The 17732-nt window shown below is 57.9% G+C and overlaps 1 protein-coding gene across 2 annotated transcripts in view; it reads left to right on the top strand.

The window, feature by feature from the left end:
• The first annotated feature begins 2566 nt into the window (after positions 1-2566).
• FNDC1 (fibronectin type III domain containing 1) overlaps positions 2567-17732 on the top strand; it is a 98046-nt gene continuing 82880 nt past the window's right edge. Inside the window, exon 1 of one of the 2 annotated variants that reach the window (XM_051854191.2) lies at positions 2567-2826. In XM_051854191.2, the coding sequence (XP_051710151.1) occupies positions 2718-2826 (109 nt within the window). In that variant the 5' untranslated portion in view covers positions 2567-2717. The remainder of the gene's footprint in view (positions 2827-17732) is intronic. The other variant, XM_051854192.2, reaches the window with a different exon arrangement.

Genomic DNA, 17732 nt, shown 5'->3' with positions numbered 1-17732 from the left:
GCAACAACCAGCGATTAATGAGTTATGTGAAAACCAGTTAAACCTATGAGGACAATAAGAATGACAGGGCTCCAAATTAGGAGAAGGCAAGCTTCCATTTAGGGACATCACATTCTGGACAGATGCTATGACTCTTAAGGCAGATTTTTCTTTTTGACTTTTTTAAAGATTTAATTTATCTGAGAGGTAGAGTTATAGACAGAGAGAGGGAGAATGGAGAGAACGGTCTTCCATCTACTGGTTCAGTTCCCAAATGGCTGCAATGGCTGGAGCTGGGCCGAGCTGAAGCCAGGAGCCAGGAGCTTCTTCTGGGTCTCCCCGTGGGTGGCCAGGGCCCAAGCACATGGGCCATCTTCTACTGCTTTCCCAGGCCATAGCAGAGAGCTGGATGGGAAGCGGAGCAGCCGAGACTTGAACTGGTGCCCATATGGGATGCCGGCACTGCAGGCGGTGGCTTTACCCACTACGCCACAGTGCCGGCCCCTCTCTGATGAGTTTTTACTGCACACTTCCACACGTCAGGTCATGTGGTGGACTTATTAAAGCTAAACCGAAGAGGGAAGAGCACAAGAGTCCTAGTGGAGAGCCAGTGAGCTGGGTGATGCTGTATATTGCGAGTTCTCTTTCTCCCTGCATCCAGTTGGTCAAAAGTCAGCCTACGGCACCCTCGAGTGCACCCCTCGTAAGTTCTCGTGCCCCACCCCCGCCCGCCGCCCTGCTCTGCTTCTCAGCCAAGCATGGTCTGCTCTCACAGGAGCCTGCCTCCCGGCCTCTCTGAGCCGGACTCCCCAGTGCTGCCCCGTGCCCCACTCAGTCCGCTCACCGCCGCCGGCGTGGTCTCACCACCAGCTGTCTCTCACCTCTCCCGACTTAACCTCCTGCTCTTCTGTCTTTAGACCTCCAGGGCCCACAGCGGTGTCAGGCACATAGCAGGTGCACAATAAGTACTGGTTGTGTGGGTGGATGACACTTAGCCTATAAGCATTTCCTGGGAGTTCCTATGTGCTTGGTCCCTCTTTTGGGTGGCAGAGAAACTAAAGAGAAATACTGGTTCTTATGCTTTTAAAGTCAGGGGCAATGGACTAGTTGCGGTGGTTACGTGGGGTGTAAATCCCACTTCAACTTAGCCGTGGGAGGTTGCTGTCTCCCAGAAGTGCAGGGAAAGAGGTGGAGCCGAGCCTTCTTCCTGTTTGGAATCTTTCCATGATGGCTCCGCTCCCTGTGGTCGGTGCTCCCGGAGGCTGCAGCCAGAGCCGCAGGCCTGTCCTGGCTACTGTATTCGCTTACTGTGGTCGACGCAACAAAGCCCCACACACTGGGTGGCTTGCACACAGAATGTTCTGGAAGTCTGGCGTCTGGGATTAGGGCCACTGGACTGAAACTGGGATGTGTGCAGGGCTGCCGCCCCCAACCCCCACCCCAGCAGGAGGGGAGAATCCTCCCTGGCCTCTTCCAGCTTCCGATCGCTGCGGGCATCTCTCCACTTGTGGCCACATCACTAGCGTGCCGCCTGCACTGTCACACCGCCTTCTCCTTACCGGGATACGCATGATGGCATTTGCGACGCAACCAGATTATCTAGGAAAACCTCTCACCCTAATTTCCCTCTCATTAGGTTACACGGAGAGACAGGTTCCAGGAAGGAAGACAGGCGGATCTTGTGTGTGTGTGTGTGTGTGTGTGTGTAGGGGAGGGGGGGGTCCCACCAGGAATGGCGGGAGAGCAGAGAGATTGTCCCAGCAGGTCCTGCGGGGGCAGCCCTGCCTCCGCCTCGCTGGATAGGGGGCAAGGAGAAGGGGCTTAGGAAGGGGCGGGGGTGGGGAGGGGACCTGCCACCTGGCTGGGGTGAGGCTGGGGACTACTATCCCCAGAGGAGGCTGCTGGGCAGAGGGCGGCCACAGCGGGGACTACATGGGGACAAGCGGGCGGCGCGCCCTGCGACGTGAAGTGTGGCCAGCGTGCGCGCTCTGGGCGCTCAGGGGCTGGCAGGAGCCTGCGCCGGGTTCCAGGGGGCGTCACCCCGAGGGAGAGCGCTAGGCCCCTCGGGGTGGTCGCCCGCGGGGGCTACACCGCGTTCGCGCAGTCTGGGTTGCTTCACCTCAGAGGGGAGTTGCGGTGGCCGCACTAAGCCCGCGACCCCCGCCTCCGCCAGGGGCGCCCCGAGCCCGGCCCCGGCCGACCCAGGCGCGGCAGAAGCGGGAGGAAGCCGGGTCAGCGGAGCGCCCCTGGCCGGAGCAGGAGGCTCAGGTGGACACGGCGGCCAGGTGGACGAGCGCCGCACGCGCCCCAGGGCCAGGTGCGCTGAAACAAGGCGCGCTCCGGGGCGAGGCAGCGAGCGAGAGCGCGCGCCCGGCGGTGCGCGAGATCGGCCCGGACGAGGGGGTCTTCCCGGGGCCGCGGGACCTCCAGAGCCGCCCCCGCCAGGCTGCGGGGCACCCCGCGCCCGCTCGGCCCCGCGCCCCGCCCGCCGGGGGCCGGGCCGCCGCCGACCCCGCCGCCCGCGCGCCGGCAGGGGGCGCCCGCGCGCGGCTAAAAGGCTCCGCGGGCGGCCCGCGGCCTCAGTGGCGGAGCGCGGCGGCCGGTGCGCGGCCGGGGCGGCGGGCAGGGCGCACAGCGCGCACAGCAGACGGACGGCGCCGGGGACCCCGCCGAGGCTCCTCCCCGTTGCCCAGACTCCGGCCAGCCGCCCGCGTCCCCGCGCGCACCCCGGGCTCCCGATGGCCCCCGAGGCCGGGGCGCCCCCGCGCGTCCCGCGCCCGCTGCCCTGGGCGGCGCTGCTGCTCCTGGCCGCGCTGCTCCCCGTCGCTTCCTCGGCGGGGGCCCCAGGTACTCTCGCGCGCTGCTCGCCGCCGGTCTGTCCGCCCCGCCGGGCCGCCGGCGATGTGCCGGCTGCGGGTCGCGTCCGGGAGCGCGGGGGCGCGGGCGCCGCCGCGGGACCGGGAGGCGCGCTCGAGCCGTCTGCGGGCCCCGGGGCCGGGGGCCGGGGGATTCGGGCACAGAAAGACGGACACGGCCGGCGGCGACCCTGCACGGGGCAGCGGGCGCCTTTCCGGACCCAGTTTCCCCGGGGTGGGGTGGGTTCACCTGTCCCGACCGAGCGGCACCCCCGAGATGCCGGAGGGAGGCTCCGAGCTGCCGCGGGGCCGTCGGGGGCCCTGCGCGCCGGAGGCAGCCGGGCTCCTGCGAGCGCCGGCACGGGGCGCTTTGGGGGCCACGCGAAAGCGTTGGTCCCGAGGGGACTGGAGTGGGTGGGGAGTTGGGGTCCAGAGAAGCCACCGTCCCCCGAAGCTGGGCTGGCGCCAGGGTGGGTGCTGCTTGCGGAGCGACGCTTTGCAAAAAGATGCTGGTGCCCTGGGGGGCGGGAGGGGGGGAGGCAAGTGCATATGTGCGTGAGTGTGGGGGAGTGTTCATCCCCGAGCCTTTGGGGGGGTCCTTGTTCCCCCTCCTGCAGGCCTTGGCGCCTTGGAAGCAACGTGGCTTTTATTTGTGGGGTCGGTGTGTAGAGCTCCAAGGAGTGGCCGTTTGGGGTCACTCACTCGCAGGAATTCAGAGGTGGTGGCTTGTCCTGGATGCTACTTGGTGCCTGTGTAGCTCTTTCTGGGAGGGCGAGGGGGAGAAGCGGGGCTCACCCTGCTCCCCGCCTTTCTGAGGCAGGACGCCCATGCTGGGGGCAGCCTTGGGCTCAGTCCTGGACGCCCAGAGCCACTTTGTCATCAGGGGCAGTGCTGGCCACGGGTCTCTTTTTCCCTCTGGGCTTTTGGGATGTCTAGGAAACACTTCCCGAGTGTTTTGTTTGGTCCTCGACTGGAATAAATCTGTTCTGAAGTCTTCCAACGCCCCCACCCACGGTCCTTGGCTTTGGTTTTCTAAGTTACATTTTTCTGAGTGCTGAAAGAGCTTTTGTCTTTGGAACGGGGTCCACGATCTCCGTGGAGCCCCCCTGCTCTGTGCCTTTTCGGGTGCCCCTGCCACCTGCCCCGAGGCTGGCGGGTGAGGCTGGCTCCGAGTCTGCAGCCAGGGCGGTTTGCGATGGCCCCGGGAGCCGGTGATTCACCGCCCTGTGGAATGTGGGAGCTGGAAGGCTCCCGGCTGCTCTGTGCTGACGTGGGCTCAGCCTAGAGACCGACAAAGGAGGACTAGCACAGTTCACAGTGGACGGCCACCCTGTTTCCACGGATAATGGAAAGAAACGGACACAGCTTCTGGGGCTGGCTCCCTGAGCTGTGCGAGACACCGTGGGCCCACAGCGTATGCCGTGGGCTCCTGCCCGGCTGCCTGGCTCCACACAGCCAGGCGCTGCTCCAGTGTTGTGTTCTGGGTCTGGAGGCAAGGCCATGGGCAGGCGCTCCCTGCCTCGGGTGGAAGTAATGCTTGGACAGAGCAGGCTGCCCCTGCCGGGCCTGGCCCCACCCCCACACCAGAATCTCCCCTTGGGAACGGCAGACCCCCAGAGTGCCACAGGCTCTTTTCTTAAAGCAGAAGTAACTCGCAAGGCACCATAAGACCCTTCAACTCAGGGTCAATTAAAGCATAAAGCAAAAAACAAGCAATGCCACCCCCACCTCCGTCCCTACCATGGGCTACCCTGCATCCATGAAAATTGTACGATAGGATACATTTTTCTAAAAGCCCACAGACGCACACCCAAACACGCCCGCATCCACGGTGGAGGTCTTCGGGTGGCCAAGGCTGATTTTGGTCTTCTAGAAGTGCAAAGACCCTTTCAGAGACTCCTTGGAGCCAGAACTAGTCTCAGAGGAGCTCTGAGATGCTGTCTGGCCTCTCCCACCGTGCTGACGTTTGCACTGAGGGTGCAAGAGCTTGGCAGGTAAACCTGCAGCTCCTGGCCATGGATCAGGGCCTGGGCGTCGGGATGCACTGGCAGGCATTGGCTTTTTCAGGCCTTAGCAGTAAAAAAAAAAAAAAAAAAAAAAAAAAAAAAAAAAAAAAAAAAAAAAAGACATGCCGTGTTCCAGTAACAATGTCCTTGATGCTACAGTAAAAACAGTTGATTTTCATCACCTCTACTCTGGAATGCTTGTCTTTTTCGGATTCTGTGTAAAGAAGTGAGAAGGACCCCTGACGTGCCATTACTGACAGGCCAAGCTCAGCAGGAGCCACAGGGCGAAGCACGTGGGTGATCATTCGGGTTGTGGGTTGAACCAGGTCCTTCCTTTTCCTTTTCATAAAACACAACGCTCACCAGAAGAACAAGTACAGACAGACCCTAGTTATTCAGGCTGGGGTCTTCGCGGTCCTTTCCCTGACGATGGGTGAAGGAGCCCGCTTTCTCCAGTGAATGAACTGCAGGTATCCCAGATTCCAGGTGAAAATGCAGATGTTGCCATGTTGTCTCCATCACCATAAGCTTGAGAGCCTCCCGATGCTTACAGATTTTCTAGTGAGATCGATGGTGATACAAAGGCTAAAGTTCTGTTATAAATCTTGTTGTCATCTTGGGGACCTGCTTTACCAAGTGAGCCCATAAATCCAAATGGCCAGTAGGCAGTGTTGCAAAAACATTGCAAGCCTAAAAGATCCATTGCAAGTACAAGAGAGCCCAGTGGGTCTGTACTGTAACAAAACGTAGCAAAATGTGGCCAATGCCTTATATGGTTTCAGATTCCCTAGTGCAGCTAACCTTTGAGAAGCGTCTACCTGATGAGTTTTGGTGTAGTATCAAAGGTTTTCCAAAATTCACTGGAAAAGCTACTGAAAATTTTTTTCAACCACATATTGTGTGAGACCAGATTTTCTTCAAAACATATGGCAACAAATTGAACAGATAAGCGGAGCGGAGAGCCAACGATCTTCTCTTGAGTAGCTTTGCCAAAATATAAAAACAATGCTGCTCTTCTGATTAGTTGTTTTTGTTTTTGGAAACAGTCTTTTTTTTTAAATAAAAATATTTTTGTATCAACATATAATGGCTTAGTATTTTTAAGAGGAGTTAGCCAGCATTTTAAACGTATCTTATGTAGATAGGTATGAGTAACACCCCAGACGTGACCTGGGTGGTCTCTCGTTCCCTGAGCAGAGGAAACAGTGCAGAGACCAGGAGCTCTGAGAGCCAGGACATACCGGAAGGGCCGCCTGGGGTGGGGTGCAGCACTGTCACCCGCCCCTGGTGGCCGTGGCTGGTGAACCTGCCCTCCTCCAGGAGATGCCACATGGAGAGTGCCCCCCCCTATGAGCCTGCAGAGCTCTGCCACGGCTGCTTCCGTGTCGAGATCCGCAGGGCCCCCCTCCCAGGGCCGGCGTAGTCGTCAGCCCAGCAGGAGCCCCGGTGCTGTGGACTTGGGGGCTGCACCAGGGTTGCAGAGTGCTGGTTTTAGTGCACACCCTTGCATGCTGCCAGCGCCATCCACACCTGTGCTCAGGCCACACGGCCCTGAAAACAGGAAGGGCAGGGATGGGGGGGGGGCTGTACTGGCTTCCTGTGAGCTCAGGCCTAGTGGTGTGGAGCAGTGCAGGTCTGGCGGTCCAAGCTCCAGGTGGGCCTCGCTGTGCTCCTCCGGGAGGCTGCAGGCCAGACTCCGCCTCCTTGCCTTTCCCACCGCTGCAGGTGCCCGCCTTCCTCGGTTGTGGGGCTGAGGACATCTCGGGGAACCTCCTCCTGTCCACCTCAAGGGATGAGGCGGGGCGGGGGCCCAGGAGCCAACGTTTGAGGAGCTGCCGCGTGGTGGCCTGGGCTGACTTCAGGGCATTCGGGCTTCCTGGAGCTGTAACCCAACCTCTGCAGTCAGGAGCTGGCATTTCCGTTAGAAGACTCAGAGGCGAGCATTGCCAGCTGCAGGAAGGGAGAGAGGAGAGCGCCCCGTGTGTGTGTTCCCCTGGAGTGTGTTGGGATGCATAGGACCCTGGCCCTTGGCTGTCTTTGGGTGGGGCTCTGGGGCGGCCGGTGTTCCACTCAGCTTTCACAGAAGTAGATTAGGGGTCAGGGAGTCACTCGCTGTCCCCATGAGTGAGCGTCCTCCCTTCCTTCCTCCTAAAAGTTGCTGCTGTTTTTGCAAAGTCCTGAGTGTGTCTCCGGGAGCTGGCAGGCAGCAGTGCCTGCACGCGGCGGCCCTTAGAGGGCGCTGCTGGCCTTCCCGCCCACCACGGGCCCCTTGGGTCCGCCGGGCTGCAGGGAATTCGGCGGTAGCTGCTGCTTCATGGAGATAAGAGAATCAGCAGTGCTGCTCCCGTGAGCGTAGCATAGCCACGGAGAAACTGCTGCTGGCCAGGCCTCCTCCCCGGGGAAGGGATGCACCGTCTCGAGAGTGCAGCCTGCCCAGCTCTGTTCTCAGCGTCAGGAGCTGCAGCTGCACGGGTTCTCCTCCTCTTATAACTGGAGCTTAGAGTGCCTGAGCATCGGGATCCGCGAATGCAATCTCGTTCGATTTTCACAGTGACCTTGGAAGGCGGGAAGCCCTCATCCTACTGCGTGGGAACCGAGTTCACGCAGTCTACCTGGTTTCTCAAGGCCCCCGGTCTGGTTCGTGGTCGTCCCAGGATTTGAATCTCAATCTCCCACCTCCAAACTCTCCGCCCTCCCTGCCTGCACCCTACGCTGAACACTTGCAGCTCTGGGTGCATCCCATATTCCCGGGGCCTGGCTCATAGCCTGGTGGTGTGAGTGCCATGGCCAGCACTTTTTTTTTTTAAGATTTTATTTATTTATTTGAGAGGCAGAATTACAGTGAGAGAGAGAGAGAGAGAGAGAGAGAGGTCTTCCATCTGCTGGTTCACTCCCCAAATGGCCGTAACTGGGCTGATCTGAAGCCAGGAGCTTCTTCCGGGTCTCCCACATGGGTGCAGGGGCCCAAGGACTTGGGCCATCTTCTACTGCTTTCCCAGGTGCATTGGCAGGGAGCTGGATTGGAAGTGGAGTAGCTGGGGCTCGAACTGGCGCCCATGAGGGATGCTAGTGCTGTAGGATGGGGCTTAAAAGGGGGGGCATGGATTTACATTGCAAAAGGTGTCCACAGTGTGTTAGTAACATTCTTTCATCAACGGCTGACATAGATTCATTTAGAGTGAAATTTTTTAACAATTTTTTTAAAGATTTATTTATTTATTTGAAAGTCAGTTACACAGAGAAGGAGAGGCAGAAACAGAGAGAGAGAGAGAGAGAGAGAGAGAGGTCTTCCATCTGCTGGTTCACTCCCCAGTTGGCCGAAATGGCTGGAGCTGTGTCGATCCAAAGCCAGGAGCCTCTTGTGGGTCTCCCACGCGGGTGCAGGGGTCCAAGGACTTGCGCCATCTTCCACTGCTCTCCCAGGCCATAGCAAAGAGCTGGATTGGAAGAGGAGCAGCCAGGACCGTGGGACACAGGCATCGTGGGCGGAGGACCAACACTGAGCCGCAGTGTTGGCCCCACAACCAGAATTCCCGCCTCACTCCGCTACATCCACCCTCCTAACCTCGCTGTTGGCTGTCGAGGAATGATTCCGCCGCATGTCAGAAGGTGTTGAACTTGAGCAGGGCTTAAGACGAAGCTGCAGTCAGCCTGCTTCCTGCTACCAAGTAGAGCTGGCGTCTGGGCGTGAGCCCGAGCCGCTGTGGGAGGCGCCCTTGCCTTGGCATGGTTACCGTGTGCCCTGCGGGCTCCCGCCTAACCCTGCTCTGTTGTCACAGGGGCTCTGTCTGCAGGTCCTTGGCATGGACTCAGAGCTGGCATTGTCAGCACTCTCTCTTCTTTCGGTGGGAGGCTCCCGGGAGTTCTGAGCCCTTCACGCTCTCTACTGAGGACCGTCTAATCCAGGAAGGAAGCGCGTCCCTGCCTCTCTCAGAGGCCATGAGCCCAGGGCCAGGGCTCCTCGGGTGCTTGGAACTGTCAGCAGAAACGAGCCACGGAGGTGCTGGGCTGGGTTTGTAGGGCTGTTCCTAGTGTCACATCTCTTCATCCAGTCCAGTAAGAACTGACCTTGTGCCTGTGACCTTGGGCAGGTTAGGACTCTTCTCTGCACAATGGGAGGACGGCCTGAGATATGGACAAGGGACTCCCAGCTCTAACTGTGTGGGACTCTCCATTTGAAGGGTGTCCGTTCACTCACTCATTCATCCATCCATGCATCCATCCATTCATTCATTCAGCTGGCCAGCAAGTGTTCATCCGCATCAGAAGCAGGTGCACCGAGTCAAATGGCCCAGTCCCTGCTGGGAGAGAACGCACAGGCAGGGCCTGGAGCAGGGGATGGGTGGAGGATACAGTCACACAACCGACGTCAGGACTGGGGTCGCACAGGTGCCTTGGCGTGAGTCCCCTGGGACGTCCAGGGCAGCTGTATGCAGGCTGGGCTTGAGGGGCACAGGCATTAGAGAAGCCAGGCAGGAAGACCTCCCTGACGGAGGAACAGAGGGTGGGGCCACGTTTGGGGGCCTGTGGGTGTGCTGGGCGGCTCCTGCAAAGTGGCACACCAGGGGTACAGGGCCACAAGGGCTTGGTGGAGGGGGGGCGGCAGGCAGCTCAGGGAGCTCCCAGAGTCTGCCCTGAATCCGAGGTGCTGGCAGTGGCTGAAGTGTGCAGTGGGGTGCAGCCCAGGACAGTGGGTGGGCACCCCATGCGCGGTGCGGGATGTGGCGAGGGTTGGGTCAGTGGGTGGTCATGCAGGCAGCCCTGGGGTGGCCGTGCTGGGCGTGGGTCAGAGTGGCCATGGGTCATCCCTCCATCGTGTTTGGGGCTCCTTTATACTTTCCTTTGAGTTTTGGATTTTTTTTTTAATTAGGACCCCACAGACCCAAAGTCAGTGCGAGCCAGTGTTTCTCCCTTCAGCCATATTTCATCTGCAGACTTCTCTTCAGTGGCTCACATATTCTGGGACATTCCCAGTTTGCAAAGGGCTCCTGGGTGCCACGAGTGCCCTGTGTTTACACGTGGGTGGTCTGGTGGAATTTAAGGAAAAGTCCCGGACAGTGGATGAAGCACAGTGGCTCTGGGGTCAGGGCCGGTCGGTGGGCGGAATTCAGGGGGAAAACCCCGGGTGAGTGACAGGGGTTGACTGGGAGGGTGGGAGGGGCCGTGGGCTGAAGAGGACATCACAGACTGGCCAAGTCCGTGGCCAGGTGGAGAAGCGTGGGGTGTGTGGCTGGGGCCTGCCGGCTGTACCTGGGGTTGGGTAGCGCTTCCTCCCAGTGAGAGAGAAGTGGCTCTCGCTCCTGAAGATAGCACGTTTGTCCACACACGCAGCCTCACTGACGGTCACTTGCAGGGCTGGACAGGGCATGACAGGTGACAGGTGTGCTGTGCTAGGCCTCAGGAGAAGCCCCGCCCCCAATCCCCAGCAAGGCAGGGCTGGGCAGGCCTGGGGGGCAGGTGGGTGCCTTGTGGGCTATAACATGATGACCCAGCACAGGGGCTCCTTGGTGGGCCTCACTGCCGAGGTGGGCATTCTGGGGTGACGGTGGGCAGTCTCAGATGCATGTTGCTCACGCTGGCGGTTAATGTATGAAATCAGTCTCCCTGCAGGGAAGGCTCATGCCCCTCTGATGGACACATGCCAGGGAGGATGTGTCCCCTCCAAGGGGGCAGACGGAGGTGTGCCCTTCCCAGAGCGGCGGTTTGGCTGCATGTGCTGTGGGTCAGGGCCAACAGCGCTGTCCCTGGCCACTTCTACGGAGCCAGGTTCTGGGTTTCACTGTGTGGTTTTTTTTTTTCTTTAAAATTTTATTTATTTATTTGAAAGGCAGAGTTACAGAGAGGCAGAGGCAGAGAGAGAGGTCTTCCATCTGCTGGTTCACTCCCCAGGTGCCTGCAATGGCCAGAGCTGCTCCAATCTGAAGCCAGGAGCCAGGAGCTTCTTCCGGGTCTCCCATGTGGGTGCAGGGGCCCAAGGACTTGGGCCATCTTCTACTGCTTTCCCAGGCCATAGCAGAGAGCTGGATCAGAAGTGGAGCAGCTGGGACTCAAACTGGTGCCCATATGGGATGCCAGCGCCACAGGCAGAGGCTTAGCCAGCTACACCACAGCGCCAGCCCCTTCCCTGTGGTTTGCTTTCTGGACTCATGGCTTCTCCTGTGGTCGTAGGAAGCGATGTAAGGGTCCTGTGCACCTTTCACCCACTTCTGCCTCGTGTGGCGTCCAGTGTGGCTGCAGGGCAGCGTCCCAGCCAGGGAGTTGATGCTCCCTGGTTTCCCAAGCTGTTACCAATGTGTGTGTGTGTGCATGTGTTTACATGAGTACTGTGCATGCATGCATGCGTGTGTGGATGTGTGTGTACATGTGTGTATTGTGTATGTGTGTATTGTGCATGCATGTATGTGTGTGCCTGTGTGTGCAGTGAATGTGTGCATGTACATGTGTGTATTGTGCATGTGGGTGCTTGTGTGTATTGTGCATGTGTGTATTGTACATTGTGTATGTGTGCATGTATGTGAGTGTGTATTGTGCATGCATGCATGTGTGGATGTGTGCATGTGCATGTATGTGTGTGTGTGTGTGAGATTTTACCCCGTGTAGATTGTGTGGCTGCCCCCACACTCACGGTGTGGAGCTGCTCCCTGCTGGGCCCCGTGCCGCCCTCTGTGGCCCCGGGCACCCTCCCTCCCCTCCTCTCCAGCCTCCACGCTCCGCTCTTCCGTCTGTCCTAGAAGGGGCAGCGTGCAGTGTGTGGCCGTAGAGAGTGTGTATTTTGTGCCAGTGACCACCTTGGTAAGCTCGCAGGGATTTCTGTGCAGACCGAGCTGTCCTGGTAGGAGACTGGGCGTCTCAGGGCACGGCCACTACCGCCCTGCTCCAGCCGCCATGCCTGGGCTGTTGCGGTAACCTCTGGTCTCCGGCTGCTGCCCCCTCCCCTGTGCTCTAGTTGCCGAATGGCAGCCACCGTGATTCTCATGAGAAGGAGGTGGAACCTTCCAGTAGCTCCCATCTCCTTCAGGTACAAACCAACATTGTAGCGGTTTCAAGACTGCACGTGCATCGTCAACCCCACGCCCTCCCTTGCCGCCAGCACCACTTCCCGGCCTCCTTGCTGCCTCTGTAATGTGCTAGGCCCCGGCCAGCCCCAGGACCTTTGCACCTGTCCCTACTCCCCAGTACTTTTCATCCCTGACCTATTTTTCTTCACACCCTCCTTACCCTGGCTATTTCATGATTTTACTGACTTATTTGACAGCTGTCTTACTGTGCTGCAGCCTGAGCCCCCCAGGGCGAGAGAGCTCGCTGGGCTTGTCCACTGTGGAGCCCTCGGGGCCTGAGTGGACGCTCAGTGAGCGTGAGCTGAGTGGGTTTGTGTGCCTTCGTTGTTGTTAACTGTACCTGACACACAGGAGATGCATTTACCCCCGCTGACTGTCACTGGCAGGATGGGTGGGGGCCGGTGTTGAGCGCATGGGCAGTCCCTGACCCTTCCCACTCTGGCCAGGTAGGGTCTGACCCGCGTTGTTAAGGGAGAAGTGCAGTGATGCTGGAGGGAAGAAGGCGTGTCCGTGCCTCGGGCTGCTGGGAGAAGACACCACGAGCCGCAGGTGCTTTCCACAACAGAAACCATGCCCCACAGTTCTGGAGGCTGCGGTCTGAAGCCCGCAGGGCGGAGTCAGCCTTGATCTCACCGAGGACTCTGGGAAGGGTCTTTCCTGGCCTCCTCCTAGTGTCTGCCCCTTTCCTCGGCTTGCAGCCACATCCGTGCCTCTTCTCCCAGTTTTTTCCTCTTATGAGGACCGTCCTTGCTAGGGCTGGCCCTGATCCAGCGTGGCCTCTTCTTACCTTGGTTACTTCTGCAAAGACCCTATCTGCAAATAAGGTCGCGTTTTCAGGTATCAAGAGTTGGGACTTAGCACGTCTTTTTAGGGGACACAATTCAACCCACAGCGCATGGTGACTGACGGCACGATCCCTCTTCATTGGGCGAAAGAATTTATGCATATCTCCCAAGCCCGGGTCGCCGCTGAGAAGTCATGAGTCACTGAGCGGCCCGAGTGTGTGAGCTCCCAGCCCAGAGTGCCAGTGCTCTAGGGCCAGTCAAGCCTTAATCTTTTTTTTTTTTTTTTTTGACAGACAGAGTGGACAGTGAGAGAGAGAGACAGAGAGAAAGGTCTTCCTTTGCCGTTGGTTCACCCTCCAATGGCCGCCGCGGCCGGCACGCTGCGGCCAGCGCGCTGTGGCCGACACACCGCACTGATCTGATGGCAGGAGCCAGGTGCTTCTGCTGGTCTCCCATGGGGTGCAGGGCCCAAGGACTTGGGCCATCCTCCACTGCACTCCCTGGCCACAGCAGAGAGCTGGCCTGGAAGAGGGGCAACTGGGACAGAATCCAGCGCCCCGACCGGGACTAGAACCCGGTGTGCCAGCGCCGCAAGGCGGAGGATTAGCCTAGTGAGCCGCGGCGCTGGCCCAAGCCTTAATCTTAGACAAAGCCTGGTGAAGCCCTTCCCTGAGCATTACTTACTAACAGGTTAACTCAGAGGTTCAACAAGGAAGTCACCATGCTGGGCTCCGGGACACGGGCTGCCAAGATTTATCAGTAAGGCCTGGGGATGATGGCACTAAGCAAGGACAGGTGGATGTGATCGGAGTAGCACTGTGGGCTCACCTGTGCCCTCTAAGCGTCTTTCTTTCTCTTTTAAAAAAGGTTTATCTTACCAATTTGAGAACAAGTTCTTCCATCTGTTGGTTCACTCCAGAAATGGCTGAGGCAGTTGGGGCTGGGCCAGGCTGCAGCCAGGAACTGCATCTGGGTGGGTGCAGGAGCCCAAACACTTGGGCCACCTTCTGCTGCTTTTCCCAGGCCATTAGCAGGGAGCTGGATTGGAAACAGAGCAGCAGGGGCTGGAGCTGGTGCCCTGTGGGCAGAGGCTTAACTGGGGGCGCCCTAGTGCCGGCCCTCACTGTCTTTCTTTTCTCTGCCCCCAGGTGGGCGAGGGCCGCCTAGTTAAATAACATGTTCACGGAGGCCTGCCTTTGAAGGTGGGGGGCACACTCGGCCTTGACTTGGTTCTGACTGCCTAGTCACAGGGCATCCTGGAAAGATGAGGACCCTCACCTGTTGCTACAGTGTGAGGGGTAGCATTGGCCAAGAGCTGAGACACAGGGGATATGCTGGGTTCCTTTCTATGTTTTTTAAGATTTATTTATTTATTTGAATGTCAGAGAGAGAGAGAGAGAGAGAGAGACAGCGAGATCTCCTATCTGCTGGTTTACTCTCCAAGTGGCTGTAACAGCTGGGGCTGGGCCAGGCTGAAGCAGGAGCCTGGAACTCTATCTGCGTCTCCCACATGGGTTCAGGGGCCCAAGCACGTAGGTCATCTTTGACTGCTTTCCCAGCCCATTAGCAAGGAGCTGATCGGAAGTGGTGCACCTGGGACACAAACCGGCACCATACGGGGATGCTGGCACTGCAGGCGGCTGTGTTACCCACAGCGCCTGCCCTTCTGCCGGGTTTTGATTGGTGAGAACAGTGCCCTGTGGCTCTGCTTCCTTGTGCTGATACTCGCTCACGTTTGTTTATGCTTCGGGATTTGATTTCACGTTTATTCTTGAATGAATCCTGTGAGGCAGGGAGGGCGGCTGTTAGCTCCATTTGTGGAGTGGTGTTCGCAGAGAAACCAGTGGCCCGTTTGCTTTGTGTGAGCGCCTCCAATGGGGTGGATGACGTCATTACAAGGGGAGGAACACTTGACCCTGGTGGACGTGCCCAGCTTCCTGTAACTTGAACCTCTCCTGGCTCCCCCGATACATCTGGCTTCCTGAGTCTCCTCTCTCAGGAACATTCACCTTTGAAACGCCTCCTCCTGCCCCACCATCACCCAGATGTCTGTTCTTGGGCTCCATTGGGGACACATTGAGGGGACAGCTGGACACCGGGAGCTCAGGGGAGAAGCTGTGGCTGGGATTGGGAATTCATGGGCTGTGAGTACGTGATTGGCGTTGGCATTGGCAGTGACAGGGCCCAAGGTGCTGCCTCGGGGAGGGAAGACTGCGCAGTGCAGGAGCGACGTGGGACGTCCAGCGCCTTCAGTTCTGGCCGAGGAAGGGAGGGAAACCAGGGAGTCAAGTCTGGAGGTGGGGGGGGCCGCGTGGGAGGGAAGACGGGAGAAGAGGTGCTTCTAGCAGCAGAATCTCCCGCTACGGAAGCAGGTGGGCCGCGGGCCACAGGTGAGGCTTGGCTCTGCGAGGTCTTCCTGAGCTCACGCAGTCTTGCCCGTGCCACGAACTCGAGTGTCCCTGGAAATTCAGCCGCCACTCATGGCTCTCAGTTGCATATTGGGTCCGGGCTACTTTTATTGCTTTTAGTTATCAGTAGAGCTGAGAGGCAACATGGTAGAAAGAGCGTGGCGTATGGGTTCGGACAGGTTTAGGTTTAGTCACTGTCATTGACTACTGTGTGCCCTGGGCACGTCCCTTACTTAACTCCTGAGGGCTCAGCTTGAGGGACACAAAAGCATGGTTGTGATGTGGATTAAGGAGCACATGGTTATGATAACGTAGGACACTTAGGATTTATTATTGTCACTTTTATATTTGCGAGGCAGAGAGATGGAAGGAGAGAGCTCCTGTCTGTGGGTTCTCTTCCTTCCCAGACGCTTGCGCTGGCCAGGACGGGACTGGGGCTGACTGGAGCTGGGAGCCGGGAACTCAGTCCAGCTCCCCGACTCGGGTGCAGAAGCCCAGTGCCTTGGGCCAGCAACAGTGCTGCCTCCCAGGGTCTGCATCAGCGGGAAGCCGGGGTCAGGAGCTGGAGCCAAGCATTGCACCCAGGCGCTCTGACATCAGACACGGGCATAGTAACCAGCGTCGTAGCTGTTGGCTGAGCACCCACCCCTGGAGCTCTGTGGATCTGAGCATACAGCGCCTTTTTGGACTGCAGCACATGGTCGTACTCAGTAAGCACCTGTGGGTGAGTGAATGAGACAGCTGCCACGAAGTAGGCCCTCAACAAACACTCATTTTCTTTCTTCTCTTTCACGTCCTTGCATTTTTTTTCTTTATCACAGAAAGGACCCACTGCAACACTGAAACTCTGCTTATTATGTGTGTTGTGCATTTTTACCTCCCTTCAGTAATTTGCCTGTGTCCTTTTGTAATCGTTACGTGGTCAGCTGCAATACTAAGAAGTGTTCCCTGGCAGCGTGCCTTGTCCCGGGTCCATGCGTCTGTGCTGGGTACCTGCCTCTGCACACATCGGTTTGGCCTCTCTTCTGCGGCTCTGTCGGGAAGCTTTCTGAGCAGATGCGTGGTGATCTGGGAGACGCTGATGCCCGAGTGCTTAACATAGTTAGACAATGACTTTCACATTTTGGGGAAAGGAATGCATTTTTCAGGGAGGTTTTTTTTTTTTTTTTTTTGGCTGGCATGGCAGGCAGTGAATCTAGGCTGAGTTTAAGCTGGACCAGCAAACAATGGTCATTCTTTTCGAAACTATTTCTTGATTGTGGATTGAATTTAAAGAATGTGCAAAAGATCCCACAGAAACCTGGGAAGTGCTGGTCTCTAACTGGGTCTCGATTGCCGTCCACAGCAGGCGTGGGTCCTGTATTCCGTTCTCAACGGCGGGCGTTCGCCCTTTACGCGCCACTGTTACTGTTGTTGTAAATAAATACATCTACAAAATCTTTCCAGTTCTACTTTCCTAAGCCACTTTAGAAAGCTGGTGGTTTAGATGGGGAAGAATTAGTTTTCCTCCCTCTAAACAGTAGCTTTTGCTTACATTAGTTGGCCAGGGGCTTTAAAGCCTCCAATCCTGACGACCAGACTCTGCCAGCTCTACTGGTTAAGTGCGCTCTGATTTCTGGTTGCATCACTCTTGGGACAGATGGACTTGCTCAGGTCAATGGCACACTGACAGAGAAACCATTACATTCCAAGAGTGGATCCCTTACAGTCAACAAACAGAAAGAAGCTAAAGTTAAAATGTCAGCTCTCGTTTAGAAGCCGAGAGAAGTGACTTGATTTATGGACCGGGAGTGGCCATGTGGAGGAGCTGTGGTTAGGCTGATGGGGCACAGCATCCCAGGGACAGCTGGACAAGTCAGGGGACTGGTGATCTCACTCACCAGTGAACTGGGGCGCAGAGAAAGAGAGCAGATCTGGCCCAGGGTCATTGTCCACTCTGCCACCCGGCCGTGTCATTTTCGGGCTCGTCATCGTGGGTGGCTTGGGTGGAGGTGGAGGGCCTGCTCCTGAGGAGAGAAAGGGACATGGAGCTCTGCCCTTGGGAAGTCCCGTGTGCCAGCAGCAGTGCCTGGAGGCCTCGTGCATGGCCCTCTTTGTGCGGCGCCTCGGGGAGCAGGTGGTGCAGGATTTCGGATGAGTTCGAGGCGGCATCACCTGTTTGCTTAACACATGAAACCCGCCGCGGGTGGACACTCCTCGCACAGAGCCTCGCACAGGTGCTGGGCTCTGATCAGCTCGTTTCAGCATTGGCAAGCGGCCTCCGCCTGGGGGTTGGATGGCTCCACTCGGCTACTGTGAGTTGATGAAGGGAAACTGGGCTTCGCAGCTGTGTTCAGTGGCCCTCAAGTGCCCTTAGGAGCACACTGGCATCCATGAGTGTGCGTGCACATCGGGCCTTTTAGTCTCAGCAGAACGTTGCTTGGTTGCCTAGAAATGCTGAGAAATGGCACAGGGGCAGAGACCAACACAGGAAATTCAGGTTTCACTGAGGCGGCAGAGGGGGAACGAGCTGGCTCCCGTGTTCAGCAGGGAGTGCTGATGGCAGCCACCTGCCTGGAGCAGCCTGCAGTGTGCTAACACCTGCCGCCATTACCAGGTAAATACAACAGGGCACCTTTGGGCCTAAGAGTAGAATCCAGTG

The sequence above is a fragment of the Oryctolagus cuniculus genome, chromosome 5 (assembly GCF_964237555.1).
Source record: "Oryctolagus cuniculus chromosome 5, mOryCun1.1, whole genome shotgun sequence".
In the NCBI taxonomy this organism is placed as follows: domain Eukaryota; kingdom Metazoa; phylum Chordata; class Mammalia; order Lagomorpha; family Leporidae; genus Oryctolagus; species Oryctolagus cuniculus.
Note: the sequence above shows the minus strand (reverse complement) of the source record. Positions and strands in the feature narration are given on the sequence as shown.